At 42.4% G+C, this 20,000-nt stretch overlaps 1 protein-coding gene and 1 long non-coding RNA gene across 12 annotated transcripts in view; one reads left to right on the top strand and one right to left on the bottom strand.

Moving 5' to 3' along the window:
* The window catches only part of macf1a (microtubule actin crosslinking factor 1a), a 441,796-nt gene that overhangs the window by 322,094 nt on the left and 99,702 nt on the right, over positions 1-20,000 (bottom strand). Inside the window, exon 1 of one of the 11 annotated variants that reach the window (XM_061897248.1) lies at positions 14,059-14,332. The exons of the other annotated variants lie outside the window; for them this stretch is intronic. Within the exon in view, the coding sequence (XP_061753232.1) occupies positions 14,059-14,113 (55 nt within the window). The 5' untranslated portion in view covers positions 14,114-14,332. Of the gene's footprint in view, positions 1-14,058; positions 14,333-20,000 lie in introns of those variants that run through there. 11 annotated transcript variants of the gene reach the window in all.
* Positions 13,931-20,000, top strand: part of LOC133551007 (uncharacterized) — a 58,799-nt gene continuing 52,729 nt past the window's right edge. Inside the window, exon 1 of the long non-coding RNA XR_009806410.1 lies at positions 13,931-14,308. This is a non-coding gene — a long non-coding RNA (uncharacterized LOC133551007). The remainder of the gene's footprint in view (positions 14,309-20,000) is intronic.

Below are 20,000 nucleotides of genomic sequence, written 5' to 3'. Positions count from 1 at the left end.
CAGCGCAGGACAAGGCTTATTATTGCACACACTACAATGAAGGGAACGGAGCAGATGTGTTCAAATGTTCTCGGCCGTCACGTGTGGGTGTTCACTTGTCGTGAGGAAGTCCCACCGAGTGTCACATTAAGTGCCAGCGGGGGCGCTACAGGGCCCGTAATAGCTGGCCAAATGAAAGCTAGAAGCAGCAGCTAACGCCCCTGAGTGGTGTGAGGCTGATAAGCAGAAAAACAAAATTATCAAAGAGCGCACGCCTGCAGCGACTGGAAACTTGCGAGCATGTTTGCGCGGGTGACGGCGGGCGCAGGAAAATATCAAGACGACATCAGTCAGCACCTTCGAGCAAGGTGTGTTGATGTATACCTGCGGGCGAGAGCCGCCCCGGGTCCTCCTCCTCATTCTTCCACGTCGTTAAAGGCCTACTGAAAGCCACTACTACCGACCACGTAGTCTGATAGTTTATATATCAATGATGAAATATTAACATTGCAACACATGCCAATAGGACCGGTTTAGTTTACTAAATTGCAATTTTAAATTTCCCGCAAGGTATCCTGTTGAAAACGTCGCGGAATGATGACGCTTATGTTGACTCGTGCTTGTGACTTTATTGGTTGTAGTGGACATTTTATCCCAGCACCACTCACGGCTAAAAGTCGTCCGATTTAATCGCATAATTACACAGTATTTTGGACATCTGTGTTGCTGAATATTTTGCAATTTGTTCAATTAATAATGGATACAACAAAGAAGAATGCTGTTGGTGGAAAGCGGTGTATTTCGGCCGGCTGGAACAACACACACAGCCAGTGTTTCTTTGTTTGTTGTGAAGCTTTAATGTGGAACAGAGCGGTCAAGCAAACATCCTTCTCTACCACATGTCAACCGACAGGTTTCGGTGAGAAAAGTGTGGTAATAAGTTGGCTCTTACCGTAAACATGAGCGGAGCTTGTGTCGTTCCTCCTGCAGCTGTCAAATAGGCAGCTGCGACTTTCTTGGCTCTTCCATGGCTTCACTCAGAGACACTGTGCGGTCACCACACCCCTCTGACTTTCAGGTATGACTTTATAATCTCACTAAAACACTAGTAACACAATAATCAGATAAGGGATTTTCCAGAATTATCCTCGTAAATGTGTCTAATAACGTCTTTTTTTTTCTTCTAGTCCTTCACCCTCACTATCCTCATCCATGAATCTTTCATCCTCGCTCCAATTAATGGGGAAATTGTCGCTTTTTCGGTCAGAATCGACCGTGCTGCTGGTGGCCATGATTGTAATCAATATGAGGATGTGAGGAGCCCTCACACCGGTGACGTCACGCGCACACCGGCTTCTACTTCCGGTAAAGGCAGGGCTTTTTTATTAGCGACCAAAAGTTGCGAATTTTAACGTCGATGTTTTCTACTAAATCCTTTCAGCAAAAATATGGCAATTTCGCAAAATTATCAAGTATGACACATAGAATGGACCTGCTATCCCCGTTTAAATAAGAAAATCTAATTTCAGCAGGCCTTTAAAGATAATCCTCAGACAACACATCACACTGAACTCTTAATCTTCAAGGACTTTTTGTCGGTTTTGTTTTGTTTTTTTAAGTTAGACTTATCACCTCAGGCAGCGTTCTCCATCAGATGATCAGCAGGAAACGTCCAGACTGTTTATGCTGCGTTGCTGTGACGACGGACAGCGCTCAGGGAGCAAGACAATAAAATGTGTTTACTCGAAACAAAAATGTGAATCAGTGTGATTTATGTGGAGGCATGTGATGGAACAGAGAAGAGCGTAATGACTACTGTGTCAGCGGGTTTATTTTATTTCAGGCAGGCTTTTGCTTCCTGCTTTGCATATTGAACTCCAAATCCCACAGTCCTTTAAAACCTTTTCTTACCGCGATATTGAAAAAGTGATTAGTTTTGATGTCGCAGACAAACCGTTTATGCAACCTGATAAGCCAGTTGTAAAGTTTAGACAGGCGCGAGTGTCACTGCATTTGATCCTCTGGCATCCCAGAAATGATCAGAATGGGCGACGCCTGCCTCGCCGCGGTCCGCACAGTCGAGAAGCCGTAAGCGTAATCACATCAGACGTTCAGCAAACATAAATTGGAGCACAATTTGGAAGCTTTGTTTTGTAATCCAAACGCAATCCAAGGTAATCCAATTGGCAGCAACTTTGAACCCATGACTGCGTTCTGCTAAAAAATCAAACTCATGAGGCGGCGGCGACAATGGTGCCTATGTTAGCTTGAGCTCAAAGTCAAAAGAATCCTCATGTGACGGCCTTGAGCCGCCTGACACTGGCTACTTTTTGTGTCAGGCCAAGTCTGGACCACTCAGACGCAACGCGACGCACCTACACTAACAGGTAGAGCTGGGCAAAACGGCGAAAAACTGTATCACCAAATAAGTGTTTTATATCGGTCGATATCGACATTTGTTGATATTTGTTTTTTTACGACCTATCCAAATTAAGGACTAGGAGTGTGGAGGGGGGCGTGGTCTGCAGGCCTGCCGCGGAGGGGGGTGTTTAAGGACCGGCCTCAAAGTCAGCGGCAAGCGAGTAGATTGCCCAGCTGGACCTTGTTATCTAATCACCTGTCGCCCTTATTAGCAGCAGCCGAGACGAGAGACGAATGTTGGAGTTGGAGCCAGAGAGAGACACATGCCCAGAGACGAATACATATTGCTGGAAATCAAGCCACCACACGGGTGTTTATGCCAAATAAAACCCTGATTCAAACTGTCTCCCGCTATCCCGAAGATCTGTCGGCCAGGAGAACCCACCACAGGAGGGTAACCTCCACAAGGACACAAATATATTAAATACAAGCATTCCCTGTGATTATAATCTCCTCAGCTATCAAGGCAGAAAGGAAGGAAAATGTCAACACAAGCATGGAAAACACTTAAAACAATGTAAACAAAATTGTAAAATCACATTGAACGGTGAACAAACTCTTCCAAAATGAAGCATAAATAAGAAATATAGAAGAAATGCTTAATAAAGTGTTCTAAAATAGTGCAAAGTGTGAAAATGTAAACATAGAGAAACCTGAGAAGAACTTTTTTCGGCAAGTTTAGTGCCAGGAAATCACAGCAGTGCCCTAAGGGAGGGGGGGTGGTTGCCCACCTATGCGGTCCTCTCCAAGGTTTCTCATAGTCATCATTGTCACTGACGTCCCACTGGGGTGAGTTTTTCCTTGCCCTTATGTGGGCTCTACCGAGGATGTCGTTGTGGTTTGTGCAGCCCTTTGAGACACTTGTGATTTAGGGCTATATAAATAAACATTGATTGATTGATAAAGGGTGAGCGTGGCTAAGGTGGGGGCGAGCGCTTGGCATAACTTCAAACCACATTGGTCTGACTACGGTACATTAGGAAAAATCACGGTGGGGTGGGATGTGGCCTGCGGGCCTGCAGCAAAGCTAAGTGTGCCAGGACCGCCTTTGAGATCAGCGACAGGTGCGTAAATGACACAGCTGTGAGTGCTTGTGGGATCACCTGTCGCTCTGTTAAAGGGAGCAGTCGGGAAGGAGAGGGGTGTTGTTGATGGTGGAACCGGAGAACGAACACCAACGAGAGGGAGAGCGAGACGGACAGAAAATGACTGAAAAAGGACCCAAAGAACATTTTTTGCAAAATAAATCATTGTTCACAAAGATGAACACAGCTGTCATGTCATTGGTGGTCCAAGGAACCGGGAGGAGTGAGACCTCCACAGTCACCTTAAAGGGGAACATTATCACCAAACCTATGCAAGCGTCAATATATACCTTGATGTTGCAGAAAAAAGACCAGGTATTTTTTTAAACGATTTCCAAACTCTAAATGGGTGAATTTTGGCAAATTAAACGCCTTTCTGTTTATCGGTCTTGTAGCGAACACGTCAGAACGTGACGTCACCGAGGTAACACACCCGCCATTTTCATTTTCACATTACAAACACCGGGTCTCAGCTCTGTTATTTTCCGTTTTTTCGACTATCTTTTGGAACCTTGGAGACATCATGCCTCGTCGGTGTGTTGTCGGAGTGTGTAACAACACTAACAGGGAGGGATTCAAGTTGCACCGAAGATGCGAAAGTGGCAAGAAATCTGCCGCCAGACCCCCATTGAATGTGCCAGAGTGTCTGCACGTTTTACCGGCGATGCTAAGGCAGACATGGCACAGAGATGTATGGATAACCTGCAGATACATTTGCAACGATAAAGTCACCTAAATCGCAAAGGTGAGTTTTGTTGATGTTGTTGACTTATGTGCTAATCAGATATATTTGGTTGCAGCATGACTGCCAGCTAATCGATGCCAACATGCTACACTAATCGATGCTAACATGCTATTTACACTAGCTGTATGTACATTTAATGCAAAACAAACACTTGCCAATCGACGGATTTAAGTTCCTCTAGTGTCACAAGATGCGAAAGTCCTGATCGTTTGGTCCGCACATTTTACCGGCGATGCTAATAAAGCAGCCATGCTATGGGCCACTTCATTAGGGCCAAATAGCGTCAATAGCTATTCGCTCAATAGCGGGCTTCACGGTGGCAGAGGGGTTAGTGCGTCTGCCTCACAATACGAAGGTCCTGCAGTCCTGGGTTCAAATCCAGGCTCGGGATCTTTCTGTGTGGAGTTTGCATGTTCTCTCCGTGAATGCGTGGGTTCCCTCCGGGTACTTCGGCTTCCTCCCACTTCCAAAGACATGCACCTGGGGATAGGTTGATTGGCAACACTAAAAATTGGCCCTAGTGTGTGAATGTGAGTGTGAATGTTGTCTGTCTATCTGTGTTGGCCCTGCGATGAGATGGCGACTTGTCCAGGGTGTGCCCCGCCTTCCGCCCGATTGTAGCTGAGATAGGCGCCAGCGCCCCCCGCGACCCCAAATGGGAATAAGCGGTAGAAAATGGATGGATGGATATATATTCGCTCAATAGCTTCAATTTCTTCTTCAATTTCGTTTTTGCTATCTGCCTCCATACTCCGACCATCTGTTTCAATACATGCGTAATCTGTTGAATCGCTCAAGCCGCTGAAATCTGAGTCTGAATCCGAGCTAATGTCGCTATATCTTGCTGTGCTAACCGCCATGTTGTTTGTATTGGCAGCACTGTATGACGTCACAGGGAAATGGACAGTCGCATCGCAAATAGGGAAAATCAAGAACTTTAAAGCTTTTTTTAGGGATAATCCGGGAGGTGTAAAATTTTGAAAAAAACTTCAAAAAATAAAACAAGCCCCTGGGAACTGATTTTTATTGTTTTTAAACCTTTTGAAATTGTGATAATGTTCCCCTTCAACAATATGGCAGTTTTTTGGATTTTTTTTTTTGGTTTATATACAATTTTATCACTCTATGCAGCACTCTTTTTTTTCTTTCTCTTCTCACTCAAGAATCAACCCCGAGACAAAACAAGATTGCACAACCAAACTTGATAGTTGATACTGTTAGCGTCTCACTCCCACTGATCAGTGATCATTTCCTCGGTTTTCCAGAGAGCAACCAAGCAACTTGAGTTTTATGCAGAAGAAAAACTACACTTTATTCAAGGCCGTTTTTATTGATATCGATTACGTGTGTATCGCAGCTGTATATTGATATCGGGCCCTGCGATGAGGGTGTACCCCGCCTTCCGCCCGAATGCAGCTAATATAGGCTCCAGGATCCCCCACGACTCCAAAAAGGGACAAGCGGTAGAAAATGGATGGATGGATGGATATTGATATCGTTTTGTCACCCAGCCCTACTAACACGTGCGGTTTAAATACACATTCAGCCAGGCTAGCTTGGAATGCTAACTATCCGAAGTTAATGGCACAGTTATACTAACACAGCGGCAGCATGTAGCGCACTTATAAGCTAAGTTGCTAACTGGGTATGCTACCACGTGATGTTAATTGAATCACACCCGTGCTAACCTGCAAGAAACTTTAAACAGTGTCCTGTTATGCTAACATGCTACCTGAGCCAGCTATGACTCAGGTGCCGAAATTGTAGCCCAGGGAGCATTTTACACCCACATTAATTTGCTTTGTCACCTCCAATATATGCAAAACAAAGATGTGGATGTTTTTCAGCTTGTTGATTTTAAAGGCCTACTGAAATGAGATTTTCTTATTTAAACGGGGATAGCAGGTCCATTCTATGTGTCATACTTGATCATTTCGCGATATTGCCATATTTTTGCTGAAAGGATTTAGTAGAGAACATCGACAATAAAGTTCGCAACTTTTGGTCGCTAATAAAAAATCCTTGCTTGTACCGGAAGTAGCCGACGATGTGCGCGTGACGTCACCGGTGTGAGGGCTCCTCACATTGTTTATAATGTGAGCCACCAGCAGTAAGAGCAATTCGGACCGAGAAAGCGACGATTTCCCCATTAATTTGAGCGAGGATGAAAGATTTGTGGACTAAGAAAGTTAGAGTGAAGCACTAAAAAAAAGATGTAATTAGACACATTTACTAGGATAATTCTGGAAAATCCCTTATCTGCTTATTGTGTTAATAGTATTTTGGTGAGATTATAAAGTCATACCTGAAAGTCGGATGGCTGCGGTGAACGCCAGTGTCTCTGAGAGAAGCCAAGGAGCCAAGATCACAGCTGCCATTTTGAGCTGCAGGATGAGGTCGCGTAATCCACTCAAGTCTCCGGTAAGAGCCGACTTGATTTTCCCATCCAAAAACTTGCTGGTTGACGTAGAGAAACATGTTCGCTTGACCGCTCTGTGTTAAAGCTTCACAACAAACAAAGAAACACAGGCTGTGTTTCGGTTGCTAAAGGCAGCTGCAATCCACCGCTTTCCACCAACAGCATTCTTCTTTGACGTCTCCATTATTAATTGAACAAATTGCAAAGGATTCAGCAACACAGATGTCCAAAATACTGTGTAATTATGCGATGAAAAGAGACGACTTTTAGCCGTAAGTGGTGCTGGGCTAAAATTTCCTCTCCAACCAATAACGTCACAAACACGCGTCATCAGTCCACAACGTTTTCAACAGGAAACTCCGCGGGAAATTTAAAATTGTAATTTAGTAAACTAAAAAGGCTGTATTGGCATGTGTTGCAATATTAATATTTCATCATTGATATATAAACTATCAGAATGCGTGGTCGGTAGTAGTAGGTCTTTAAAATGATTCACTGTCAGGAAGACATGCATTTTCTGTTTAACAGCCTAATAACTCATATGTAATCATGGTATGTACTGTACAGGTGAGCTTACATAGCGTGTTCTCCATAATGCAAAAAAAAAAAAAAACTCAGTTTGGTTATAAGGTGCATGAACCCGAAAGACAAACATAAGCAGAGAAGTCACTGACACACAGTAACAAAAGTGAGGCTTGCCGTTGACAAAACAGAGTAATTCAACTCTCAGGAGGAAGAAGAAGAAGAAGAAGAAGAAGAAGCTGCCAGCCGTCAACAAACGATGACAAAACCTTGTTTGACTGTTTCCACTTCAGACTAATTTACATTTGTCTTTCAATACTACAACTGTCTCATCGACACTAGACACTGGTTTAAAGTAAAAAAAAAATTCTAAACTAGAATTTGCAATTCCGGAAGGAATTGTGCGAATGTCTAATGTGAACGAGTGTGCGAATAGTGGAACGGTTCTGTCAGAGTTGCCACTGACAGTTTGTTTGTGTTTTAGTTTCTCCTCTGTGTGTTTAGTATTTTCTGTCTAGTGCTCTTATTTTGGTTCAGCTTCCTGTTTGTCTCCCTGTGTCCTGTTCTCACTCAGCTGCGGCTGATTGGCACACCTGATGTCAATCGGCCAGCTCCTATTTTTTGTCATGTGTATTGTCGTTGCCTTATGTCACTCTTGTGTCTTTGCTACCTGTCTTGTCTGGCATCATTTCAGCTATTACCTGTCGTGCTACATCTTGTCCTGGTCGTCGTAGCGGTAAGCTGTTTTTGTTAGCCATTAGCTAATTCCGGTTTTTCTGTTTGTTATCCTCTCGCTTCCATGCTAAAGTTCCTTTGGTTTTTCTAGCTTCCAGTGCTAGCTCCCTTAGTTTGTTATTCCTCCCACGTGCGTGCTTCTTTTTTTTTTTTTCTTTGTCATGAAAAAGGGACGTTTTTGTCATGAAAAGGGGAGGTTTTTGTGGTTGGTGCACTAATTGTAAGTGTATATTGTGTTTTTTATGTTGATTTAATTTAAAAAAATATATATATGTGTATATATATATATATATATTTTTTTTTTTTTTTATAAAAATGAATAAAAAATTATTCTGCGGCCCGGTGGTTGGGGACCACTGCCCTAATACACATTACTAAAGAAATAATATCAATAAAGAATGTCTGTCTGCAGTTTTCGATGAAGTCGTCTCGTGCAAAGTGTAGCAGGTGTTCCCCGAGGTTACCACAAAAGACAAAAACACTAAAAAGCGTGAATGAGTTTTTGTGTTCAAGGTGCATGTCAAGTGTGTACAACTCCAGATCTCATTTGCATCCCAAAAACCCCTGAGTGAAGACCACAATGAGGCGGAGAGAGAGTCGATGGCAGAGAAACACAAAACTCCGTCCTGTATTGCAGCTGTTAGCATGAGCGGCCAGCCTGCTATCAAGTGTTTACACTCCAGTCATAGAAACGTTCAATACGTGGACAAAAAAAAAATAAGGCCCCAAAACTTGATACGCTGCTTGAAGCTGCTGTATGTGCGCTGACAGCTGCTGCACGCCACCTGACACATGCTGCTTTTGTCAGGATCTCGTGTCCATGATGACAAAAGCAGACAGACATGATGCCGGCTCATGTAAACAATTAGTGCTGGCCGCTTACCGGATGCTCTTCTATATCAAAGCAAGCCACTGTCCTTTTACTGACAATTCATACAAACCCTGTTTCCATATGAGTTGGGAAATTGCGTTAGATGTAAATATAAACGGAATACAATGATTTGCAAATACTTTTCAACCCATATTCAGTTGAATATGCTACAAAGAAGACAACATATTTGATGTTCAAACTGACACTTTTTTTGTTGTTGTTGTAAATAATCATTAACTTTAGAATTTGCTGCCAGCGACACGTGACAAAGAAGTTGGGAAATGTGGCAATAAATACTGAAAAAGTTGCGGAATGCTCATCAAACACTTATTTGGAACATCCCACATGAGCGCAAGCTAATTGGGAACAGGTGGGTGCCATGATTGGGTATAAAAACAGCTTCCCAAAAAATGCTCAGTCTTTCACAAGAAAGGATGGGGCGAGGTACACCCCTTTGTCCACAACTGCGTGAGCAAATAGTCAAACAGTTTAAGAACAACGTTTCTCAAAGTGCAATTGCAAGAAATTTAAGGATTTCAACATTTACGATCCATAATATCATCAAAAGGTTCAGTGAATCTGGAGAAATCACTCCACGTAAGTGGCATGGCCGGAAACCAACATTGAATGACTGTGACCTTCGATCCCTGAGACGGCACTGTATTAAAAACCGACATCAATCTCTAAAGGATATCACCACAAGGGCTCAGAAACACTTCAGAAAACCACTGTCACTAAATACAGTTTGTCGCTAAATCTGTAAGTGCAAGTTAAAGCTCTACTATGCAAAGCGAAAGCCATCCATCAACAACATCCAGGAAGGCAGCCGGCTTCTCTGGGCCCGATATCATCTAAGATGGACTGATGCGAAGTGGAAAATTGTTCTGTGGTCTGACGAGTCCACATTTCAAAGTGTTTTTGGAAATATTCAACATCGTGTCATCCGGACCAAAGGGGAAGCGAACCATCCAGACTGTTATTGACGCAAAGTTCAAAAGCCAGCATCTGTGATGGTATGGGGGTGCATTAGTGCCCAAGGCATGGGTAACTTACACATCTGTGAAGGCACCATTAATGCTGAAAGATACATACAGCTTTTGGAACAACATATGCTGCCATCTAAGCGCCGTCCTTTTCATGGACGCCCATGTTTATTTCAGCAAGACAATGCCAAGCCACATTCCGCACGTGTTACAACAGTGTGGCTTCGTAAAAAATGAGTGCGGGTACCTTCCTGGCCCGCCTGCAGTCCAGACCTGTCTCTTATTGAAAATGTGTGGCGCATTATGAAGTGTAAAATACGACAACAGAGACCCCGGACTGTTGAACGACTGAAACTCTACATAAAACAAGAATGGGAAAGAACTCCACTTTCAAAGCTTAAACAATTAGTTTCCTCACATCCCAAACATTTATGGAGTGTTGTTAAAAGAAAAGGTGATGTAACACAGTGGTGAACATGCCCTTTCCCAACTACTTCGGCACGTGTTGCAGCCATGAATTTCTAAGTTAATTATTATTGGCAAAAAAAAATAAAGTTTATGAGTTTGAACATCAAATATCTTGTCTTTGTAGTGCATTCAATTGAATATGGGTTGAAAAGGATTTGCAAATCATTGTATTCCGTTTTTATTTACTTCTAACACAATTTCCCAACTCAAATGAAAACAGGTTTTGTATTTCAAAGTACCAAGCTGGAAGGTCCGGAAGTAGAGAAGGAGAATTATGAACAGGAGGTTATCAGGTGTAAAATGACTCGCATTTAGCGCAATAGCAGAGGGAAGCACTTGTTAATTATTTTCAACATTATATAAAAGTATGACACATAAAATAGACCTGCTATCCCCGTTTAAATAAGAAAATCTCATTTCAGTAGGCCTTTAAGCATATTCAACAATACCGCAATATTAATAATACATGTGATCATTTTGCTGCCAAAATGTGCATCCCCACTGACGTGACTAAATATCAGCCAAGTATGTGTTATTTTTTTCAGGAAACCGCCAGTAAATGAGTCAACAATGACAAAGCACACAGACATCTTTTTTCCGAATGAGCCCAAAATAAAGAGGAGCTGAATGAAGCTTCCAGACTAACATAAACAGCTAATAAAAGACAAGGCCAACATAATGGACATTAGGGGTGTAGCGGTACGTGTATTTGTATTGAACCGATTCTGTACGGGGGTTTTGGTTCGGTTCGGAGTTTCCACACGGACATATTAAGTAGTGTACAGCACTTTGTGTAAACAATGAACAACGTAGCACAACACACGGCATACTAGCAGCGACCGGGCTACGATAGACTGACCATACCTCCTCTTTTCACCGGATATGTCCTCTTTTGAGGGGCTGTCTGGGTGGAGTTTCTTAAATGCCTCAAATGTCCGGCATTTTAAGTTAGGGTTGCGTGTATTTTCAATGTGCGTTCAGGGTTAAGAAGGGGTTAAAAACAAAACTAATTGTGCACGCAGCAGCATTCGTGAGGGAGGGGCAGAGACAGATAGAGCGAGGGAGTTATGATTATCGCGCACGCGTACCCAGGCTCAGCTTTTTACCCATAGATTTATCAGATTTTATTTTTTATCATCTATAGCAGGGGTGTCAATAGTGTGCCCTGGAGGCCATTTGCGGCCCACAGTTAATGTTTTAAAGGCCCACGGCACATTCTAAAAATACTATTTGTCACGTGTGGGTCGCATTTTACTGCGGGATCGTTCCTCCAGTGCAAACATGGACACTCCGGACAACAACGTAAAGGTAAGAAGATTTAATAACAAAAACACTGATACAAAAACAGATTAAATGCACCAAAAAAAACGTGTGCCGAACGCACGGAAGCTAATGTTAACACTAGCACAGGTTCAGGAAACAAGAATAGCATACGTGATAGTTGCTTTCCGCAAACAAGGGACCAAGACCGACTGACGGGACAAGGCAGGCTTAAATAAGAAAGTAATTTAAAAAAACAGGTGTGCGTCTGGAACCCGCAGCAGGTGAAATTAATACGTTACCATGGTGACCAAACTAACTCACAAGGTGCCCAAACAACAAAGGGAGTCCAAACTAACAGAAAATACCTAAACTAAACATGATCCAGACCACGGATCATGACACTATTAAAATAAACAAAAACACAAACAAAAGTGAAATAAAAAAGCTTAAAGGCTAAATGTAATTTAGAAAAAGTTGCAACGTTGACTAATAAAACAAAGCGTTTTTTTTTCTTTCAAACTGTCATTTCTCAAAACATAATATTGAATCAAAATCAATGTTATTATGAATTATTGACCTATCCAAGGTTCCGATTGTGGCGCAGTGGGAGAGTGGCCGTGCGCAACCCGAGGGTCCCTGGTTCAATCCCCACCTAGTACCAACCTCGTCACGTCCGTTGTGTCCTGAGCAAGACACTTCACCCTTGCTCCTGATGGGTGCTGGTTAGCGCCTTGCATGGCAGCTCCCTCCATCAGAATGTGTGTGTGAATGGGTAAATGTGGAAGTAGTGTCAAAGCGCTTTGAGTACCTTGAAGTAGAGCTGGGCGATATATCGATATATACGATATATTGCAGGTTTGTCTCTGTGCGATATAGAAAATGACTATATCGTAATATTCGATTATATTTTCTCCCATCGTTGCTTTAAGCTGCGTGCATTACATTACTGGCGTGTCCACTCCTTCTTGTCTGTCCTTCTCACAGAGACGTAAAATAAGCCCGCCTTCTTACATACGTCACATACTGTCGCACGTCTAGCGTCATACGCTCTCGCCGAGAGCTAACGTTAGCTGAGGCAGGTCGAGTTGCTTTTAGCTGCGTGCATCACACAACAGGCGTTCCCTCACTCCTCCTCGTCTCTCATTCTGACACAAGCCCGCCTTCTTACATACGTCACATACTCTCGCGAGTCTAGCGTCATAGCTCTCGCCGATCAGAGAGAGAGAGATGGTGCGAAACTTATTACAAATGGAGGAAGAACAACAAATGCCCAACAAAAAGAGAAGGAGGTCCATCATCTGGCGGTGGTTTGGCTTCAAGTGGGAAGATATTCAGCAGACAACAGCAATATGATGTTCAATGTATATACTCTGATGATTAATCTGTGTGATGACTGTATTATGCTGAGAGTATATATTTGTACCATGAATTGATTAACGTGGATCCCGACTTAAACAAGTTGAAAAACTTATTGGGGTGTTACCATTTAGTGGTCAATTGTACAGAATATGTACTGTACTGTGCAATCTACCCAAAAAAGTTTTAATCAATCAATGCAAAGTATGCAGCAGAAGGGTTACTACAAAAAGGTATCGACACTATTAATGTGTTCTTTCATTTAAAAAGTCACCCGTGAGAGAATGAAGAGTATTTAAAAAATACAGTTTTGGTCAATTGACTTAGTTATGATTTCCCTCTCTGCATGAAAGTTTAAATGTAGCATATATTAATGCAGTATGAAGAAGAATGTTTTAATGTGGACACATAGAATCATCATACTGCTGTGATTATATGCATCAAGTGTTCAAGGTCAAGGCAAAATATCATAATATATATCGAATATCGCAATATGGCATAAAAATATCGCGATATTAATAAAAGCCAATATCGCCCAGCCCTACCTTGAAGGTAGAAAAGTGCTATACAAGTACAACCCAGTTATCATTTACTTCACATCAAATATTCCATCCATCCATCCATTTGCTACCGCTTATTCCCTTTCGGGGTCGCGGGGGGCGCTGGCGCCTATCTCAGCTACAATCGGGCGGAAGGCAGGGTACACCCTGGACGAGTCGCCACCTCATCGCAGGGCCAACACAGATAGACAAACAACATTCACACTCACATTCACACACTAGGGCCAATTTAGTGTTGCCAATTAACCTATATTCCGCTGAGAAAAATATTTTTGGTGGAAGATGTTGCAAATTTGGTAAATAAATAACCCAAAAATGTATATTTTGTTGTTTTCTTATTATAACAAAAATGAACCGAACCGTGACCTCTGAACCGAGGTACGTACCGAAACGAAATTTTTGTGTACTGGACACACACTCTCCCCTCCTGACCGTGTGGCCCTTCTCCCGACATAAGCCGCAGTGACGTCAGCAGGGCTCCTGAAGAGCAGGTAAGGCATCTTTTCCGCAGCCCAACCCTCACGCCGACACTGATTCACGGCGAGCAACGTGCGCCACTTCCTCATTTCTCAAGGCCGACATTTCAAACGCCGAGCCGCCCCTCCTTTGGGAAGCGCACAGGTGGGACAGGGGTAAAAAGCTGGCACCAACCTCGTTTGTCCTCCAAGTCCTGGAGGAACTGTCTGTACGCCGCCGCAGAGCTCATCCCTCCCCCCCACCTTGAGGGCCCAGTCCGGCCGGGGGACAGGCGATTAGGACGCTCGGGTGGACGTGGGACAGCGGCGGGGCGAGCGGCGAGGTGTACACAGGCAGCAAGGTGAGCTGAAGATCCACATTGTCAAAGAAAAGCGGGGTAATCCCTCATTGCTGTCTCGCTTCTTCTCCTACACGTCTCAGCCTGGTGAGTAAGTGCGCGCGCGTGTGTGTGTGTGTGTGTGTGTGTGTGTGTGTGTGTGTTAACGACTCTAAGCCGGATAGACGACATGGACTTTGACCAAGAGGATGATGTCACAGAAACATGTGTTTCTCTAGAGTAGCACAATAACGGTGTGTGTGTGTGTGTGTGTGTGTGTGTGTGTGTGTGTGTGTGTGTGTGTGTGTGTGTGTGTGTGTGTGTGTGTGTGTGTGTGTGTGTGTGTGTGTGTGTGTGTGTGTGTGTGTGTGTGTGTGTGTGAGTTTGCATCAGCTGGGTGTGTGTTTTTAAAGCACTTAAGTGTGTTGACGCCGGATTTCATGAATGTTTGTTACATACTGTGCATACTTGTCTCGTCCACACACTCATTTCTGTTACACTCTTTCTTGCCGTCACAAAAACCGCCTCGTCCTTGATTAGCAACAATAGTACGAAAGACTACTTTGGTAAAACGGACGGGGAATTGGAGCTGGATATTGATCAGCGTTCATCAATACTCAACCAATGGTCACATCATTAAAGGCCTACTGAAATTAGATTTTCTTATTTAAACGGGGATAGCAGGTCCATTCTATGTGTCATACTTGATCATTGCGCAATATTGCCATATTTTTGCTGAAAGGATTTAGTAGAGAACATCGATGATAAAGTTCGCAACTTTTGGTGCTAATAAAAAAGCCTTGCCTGTACCGGAAGTAGCAGACAATGATGTCACAAGGGTGAGGGCTCCTCACGTCCTCGCATTGTTTATAATGTGAGCCTCCAGCAGTAAGAGCTATTCGGACTGAGAAAACAAAAATTTCCCCATCAATTTGAGCGAGGATGAAAGATTCGTGGATGATAATATTGATAGCAAAGGACTAGAAAAAACAAACCAAAAAAAAGGCGATTGCATTGGGACGGATTCAGATGTTTTCAGACACATTTACTAGGATAATTCTGGGAAATCCCTTATCTTTCTATTGTGTTGCTAGTGTTTTAGTGAGATTAAATAGTACCTGATAGTCGGAGGGGTGTGTCCACGGGTGTCTTGAGGCCAGTGTCTGAGGGAATTTGACGGCAGATAAAAGGACGGTGCAAACTCCACAGATCTCTGTTAAGAGGCGACTTTTTAAACACAATTTTCTCACCGAAACCTGCCGGTTGACATGTGGTCGGGAACCATGTTCGCTTGACCGCTCTGATCCATACTAAAGCTTCACCTCTGGGAATTTTAAACAAGAAATCACCGTGTGTTTGTGTGGCTAAAGGCTAAAGCTTCCCACCTTCATCTTTCTACTTTGACTTCTCCATTATTAATTGAACAAATTGCAAAAGATTCAGCAACACAGATGTCCAGAAGACTGTTTAATTGCGAGATGAAAAGTGACAACTTTTAGCCGCAAATAGTGCTGCAGTAATATTTCCTGACAGCCCGTGACGTCACGCGCACGTGTCATCATTCCGCGACATTTCCAACTAAAAACTCAGCAGGAAATTTAAAATTGCAATTTAGTAAACTAAACCGGCAGTATTGGCAAGTGTTGCAATGTTAATATTTCATCATTGATGTATAAACTATCAGACTTAGTGGGTTTCAGTAGGCCTTTAAGTACACAATGTACTGAGATCAATACAAAACTCAAATCAAAGATTTGAAAATCTGCCTTTACAAGTGCCTAAAAGTCACAATATGACGATTAATGTGCTTGTAGTTTGCAGTGAGTCACACTGAGGGCTGTTTCTATAAAACCCAAAACCAATGACGTCGGCACGTTGTGCAGATGTTAAATAAAAACAGAGTACAATGATTTGCAAATCCTTTTCAACCATTATTTAATTGAATAGACTGCAAAGACAACATACTTAATATTCGAACTGGTAACCTTTGTTCTTTTTTGCAAATATTAGCTCATTTGGAATTTGATGCCTGCAACATGTTTCCAAAAAGCTGGCACAAGTGGCAAAAAAGACTGAGAAAGTTAAGGAATGCTCATCAAACACTTATTTGGAACATCCCAAAGGTGAACAGGCTAACTGGGAACAGGTGGGTGCCATGATTGGGTAGAAAAGCAGTTTCCGTGAAATGCTCAGTCATTCACAAACAACGATGGGGCGAGGGTCGCCACTTTGTGGACAAATGCGTGAGCGAATTGTCGAATAGTTTAAAAACAACATTTCTCAACAAGCTATTGCAAGGATTTTAGGGATTTCACCATCTACGGTCTGTAATATCATCAAAAGGTTCAGAGAATCTGGAGAAATCACTGCACGCAACATTGAGTGCCCCTGATCTTGGATCCCCCAGTCGGTACTGCATCAAAAACCGACATCAGTGTGTAAAGGATATCCCCACGTGGGATCAGGATCACTTCAGAAAACCACTACCATTAACTAGTTTGTCGCTACATCTGTAAGTGCAAGTTAAAATTCTACTATGCAAAGCAAATGTCATTTATCAACAACACCCAGAAACGCTGCCGGCTTCACTGGGCCCGAGCTCATCCAAGATGAACTGTTGCAAAGTGGAAAAGTGTTCTGTGGTCTGACGAGTCCACATTTCTTTTAATCCATGGGTGTCCAAAAGCTTTCCATTGAGCACCGCATACTCAAAAATCAAAGGATACAGTGGGCATTATGATTTTTTTTTTTACTTTTAAAACCAATACAATATACAGTATACTAGTACCTCAACTTAAGAATTTAATTGTTTGTGTGACGGAACTCTTAACTCAAAACTTGTACCTCAAATCAACGTCTCCACTGAAATGAATTGGAATCGATCTAATCGGTGCTTAGCCTGCCAAAACAACACGATTTTGACATGTAACACGCTTTTGAAAAATAAAAAAAAACTAACTTTTAGATAATAAATATTATATGAACAACAGTACAATAGAATGTAGCACAAACAGAAGTTTAATGAAGTAATGTAATAATAATGGACAACATTTACCTTGGAGAGTGGACTTCTACAGTATCTCCTTGGTGCTTCTCTGTCAAACACACCATCAGCAGTTTCTCCGTATTTACATGGTAAATGTCCGTGGTTTATATATTATTTAACATCCTTGGCTGGCGTTAGACTCATTCTGCTTCAGTATGATACAGACTAGCAATGATACGCTCAAATTGCTTCACCAAATTAGCTAGCTACACGCTGAAATGTTTTCCCTTTAGTGTAACTGATAGTGGCGAAACCGCGACAGCAAAACTAAAACGGCGCCACACCTTACAAATAATGATTTTTTTACGTGAAAATAAATGAAAGTAACAACGTTTTGTAGCCTCCAGGAGAAATAACACAAAGTCTGACGGTGTTTACAGCTTGGACTGCCATTCTTATAAAAACACTCACTTACTCAGTCACTCACCCCACATTCTGCCATTCACAAAGGGGAACATTATCACCAGACCTATGTAAGCGTCAATATATACCTTGATGTTGCAGAAAAAAGACCATATATTTTTTTAACCGATTTCCGAACTCTAAAAAGGGTGAATTTGGCGAATTAAACGCCTTTCAATTGTTCGCTGTCGGAGCAATGACCTTTCACCCGTGACGTTACAACGGGAAGCAATCCGCCATTTTCTCAAACACATTACACACGCCAAGTCAAATCAACTCTGTTTTTTTCCGTTTTTTCGACTGTTTTCCGTACCTTGGAGACATCATGCCTCGTCGGTGTGTTGTCGGAGGGTGTAACAACACGATCAGGGACGGATTCAAGTTGACTTACGTGGAGTGTGCATCGACTAGCACGGCATGCTAATCGATGCTAACAGGCTATTTAGGCTAGCTGTATGTACATATTGCATCGTAAAGCCTCATTTCTAACTATATTTGCATCCAGTCTTTCCCTCCAGCCTTTCCCTCCACCCACATTTAATGCCAAACAAACACATACCAATCGACGGATTCAAGTTGCACCAGTGTCAAAAGATGCGAAAGTCCCTCGTTTGTTCTGCACATTTTACCAACGATAGCGATGCTAGGACAGGATGGCACAGAGATGTGTGGATATCCTGCGACACTCAAAGCGGATGCATTTCCAACAATAAAGTCAACGAAATCACAGAGGTGAGTTTTGTTGATGTTATTGACTTATGTGCTAATCAGACATATTTGGTCACGGCATGACTGCCAGCTAATCGATGCTAACATGCTATTTATGCTAGCTGTTTGTACATTTGTAGCTATATTTGCATCCAGCCTTTCCCTCCACCTACATTTAATGCCAAACAAACACTTGCCAATCGACGGATTTAAGTTGCTCCAGTGGTCTAAAGATGCAATCGTTGGTTAGAAGGTGATCGGCGAATAGTTTCAATAGCTATTCACTCAATAGCTTCAGTTTCTTCTTCAATTTCTTTTTCGCTATCTGCCTCCACACTCCAACCATCTGTTTCAATACATGCGTAATCTGTTGAATCGCTTAATCCGCTGAAATCCGAGTCTGAATCCGAGCTAATGTCGCTATATCTTTCTGTTCTATCCGCCATGTTTGTTTGTATTGGCGTCACGCGGTGACGTCACAGGAAAATGGAGGGGTGGATTTACAGATAGCGAAAATCAGGCACTTTAAAGCCTTTTTTCGGGATATTCCATGATGAGTAAAATTTTGAAAAACAAAATAAGCCACTGGGAACTGATTTTTATTGGTTTTAGCCCTTCTGAATTTGTGATAATGTTCCCCTTTAAAGGAGCACACACAGACATACGCTACTCTCACAACAGCTGCTTTAAAACACAACTTGCTAAATGTGGCAATTAGTATTACCACCTTTGCTTTAAACTTAGGTAAACATTTAAATAAAAAGCATTCAGATCTGCACAAGGAGTTATTAAGAGTGACAGGTAATAATTTAGTTGTTACACCTATCCTGCTGTTCGGTTCGGTGCAGACCGTAGTCGAGGAGCACAGGGCAGATGTTCTGATTGGCCTGTCTGTAATGTTTTGCCCTAATCTTAACCAATCGTGACTCATCGGAGTAAACCAAGCAACCAATCATAGATGTTCTTATATGTTAACCAACCAATCATCATTGATGTTTCCCATACATGTTGCCCCCTGCCTGTGGAGTAGTTTCGCCACATAGCTTCGATTTTTAAATTGATCATTTTTAATGGAAACCCGTAGTTTTTGCTACTGGATTATCAAAGGTACTCATTACCGTAAAACTGTAGGTGTTGGCAGGTATGGCAAAGAGACGGATCAATATTTTAACACGTAGTGAATCGGAAAAAATTAAGAAAAAAGGGATAAACAAGACAGTTTTCTGCCTATAGACAGAAAAATCAAATGCCTGACTTTGGATGTTTTTAATGTTTGTTGTTATTCTTTTTTGTTAACATATGTATTTTTAGAATGTTCCGCGAGCTGCGGGCCACAATCGGACACCCCTATTTTAATCCAAAAAGCAAAAGAGAAACTTGCTTTCCAGAAACACACTGCAAACTTGACATTACTAACTTTAATAATTGTTGTGTTTACCAGCATGACTTTAACATTTTGGACATGTGTACATGTGGACTTTGTTTTAACATGTCAATGATGTCAGACAAGAGAACGTGTACACAAATGTTACCACATCTCAAGCACACACACACACACACACACACACATACACACACACACACACACACACACACACACACACACACACACACACACACACACACACACACACACACCTACAC

This window comes from Nerophis ophidion, linkage group LG04 (assembly GCF_033978795.1).
Source record: "Nerophis ophidion isolate RoL-2023_Sa linkage group LG04, RoL_Noph_v1.0, whole genome shotgun sequence".
NCBI lineage: Eukaryota > Metazoa > Chordata > Actinopteri > Syngnathiformes > Syngnathidae > Nerophis > Nerophis ophidion.
The sequence above is the reverse complement of the archived record's forward strand: the minus strand, read 5'-3'. Positions and strand labels throughout refer to the sequence as shown.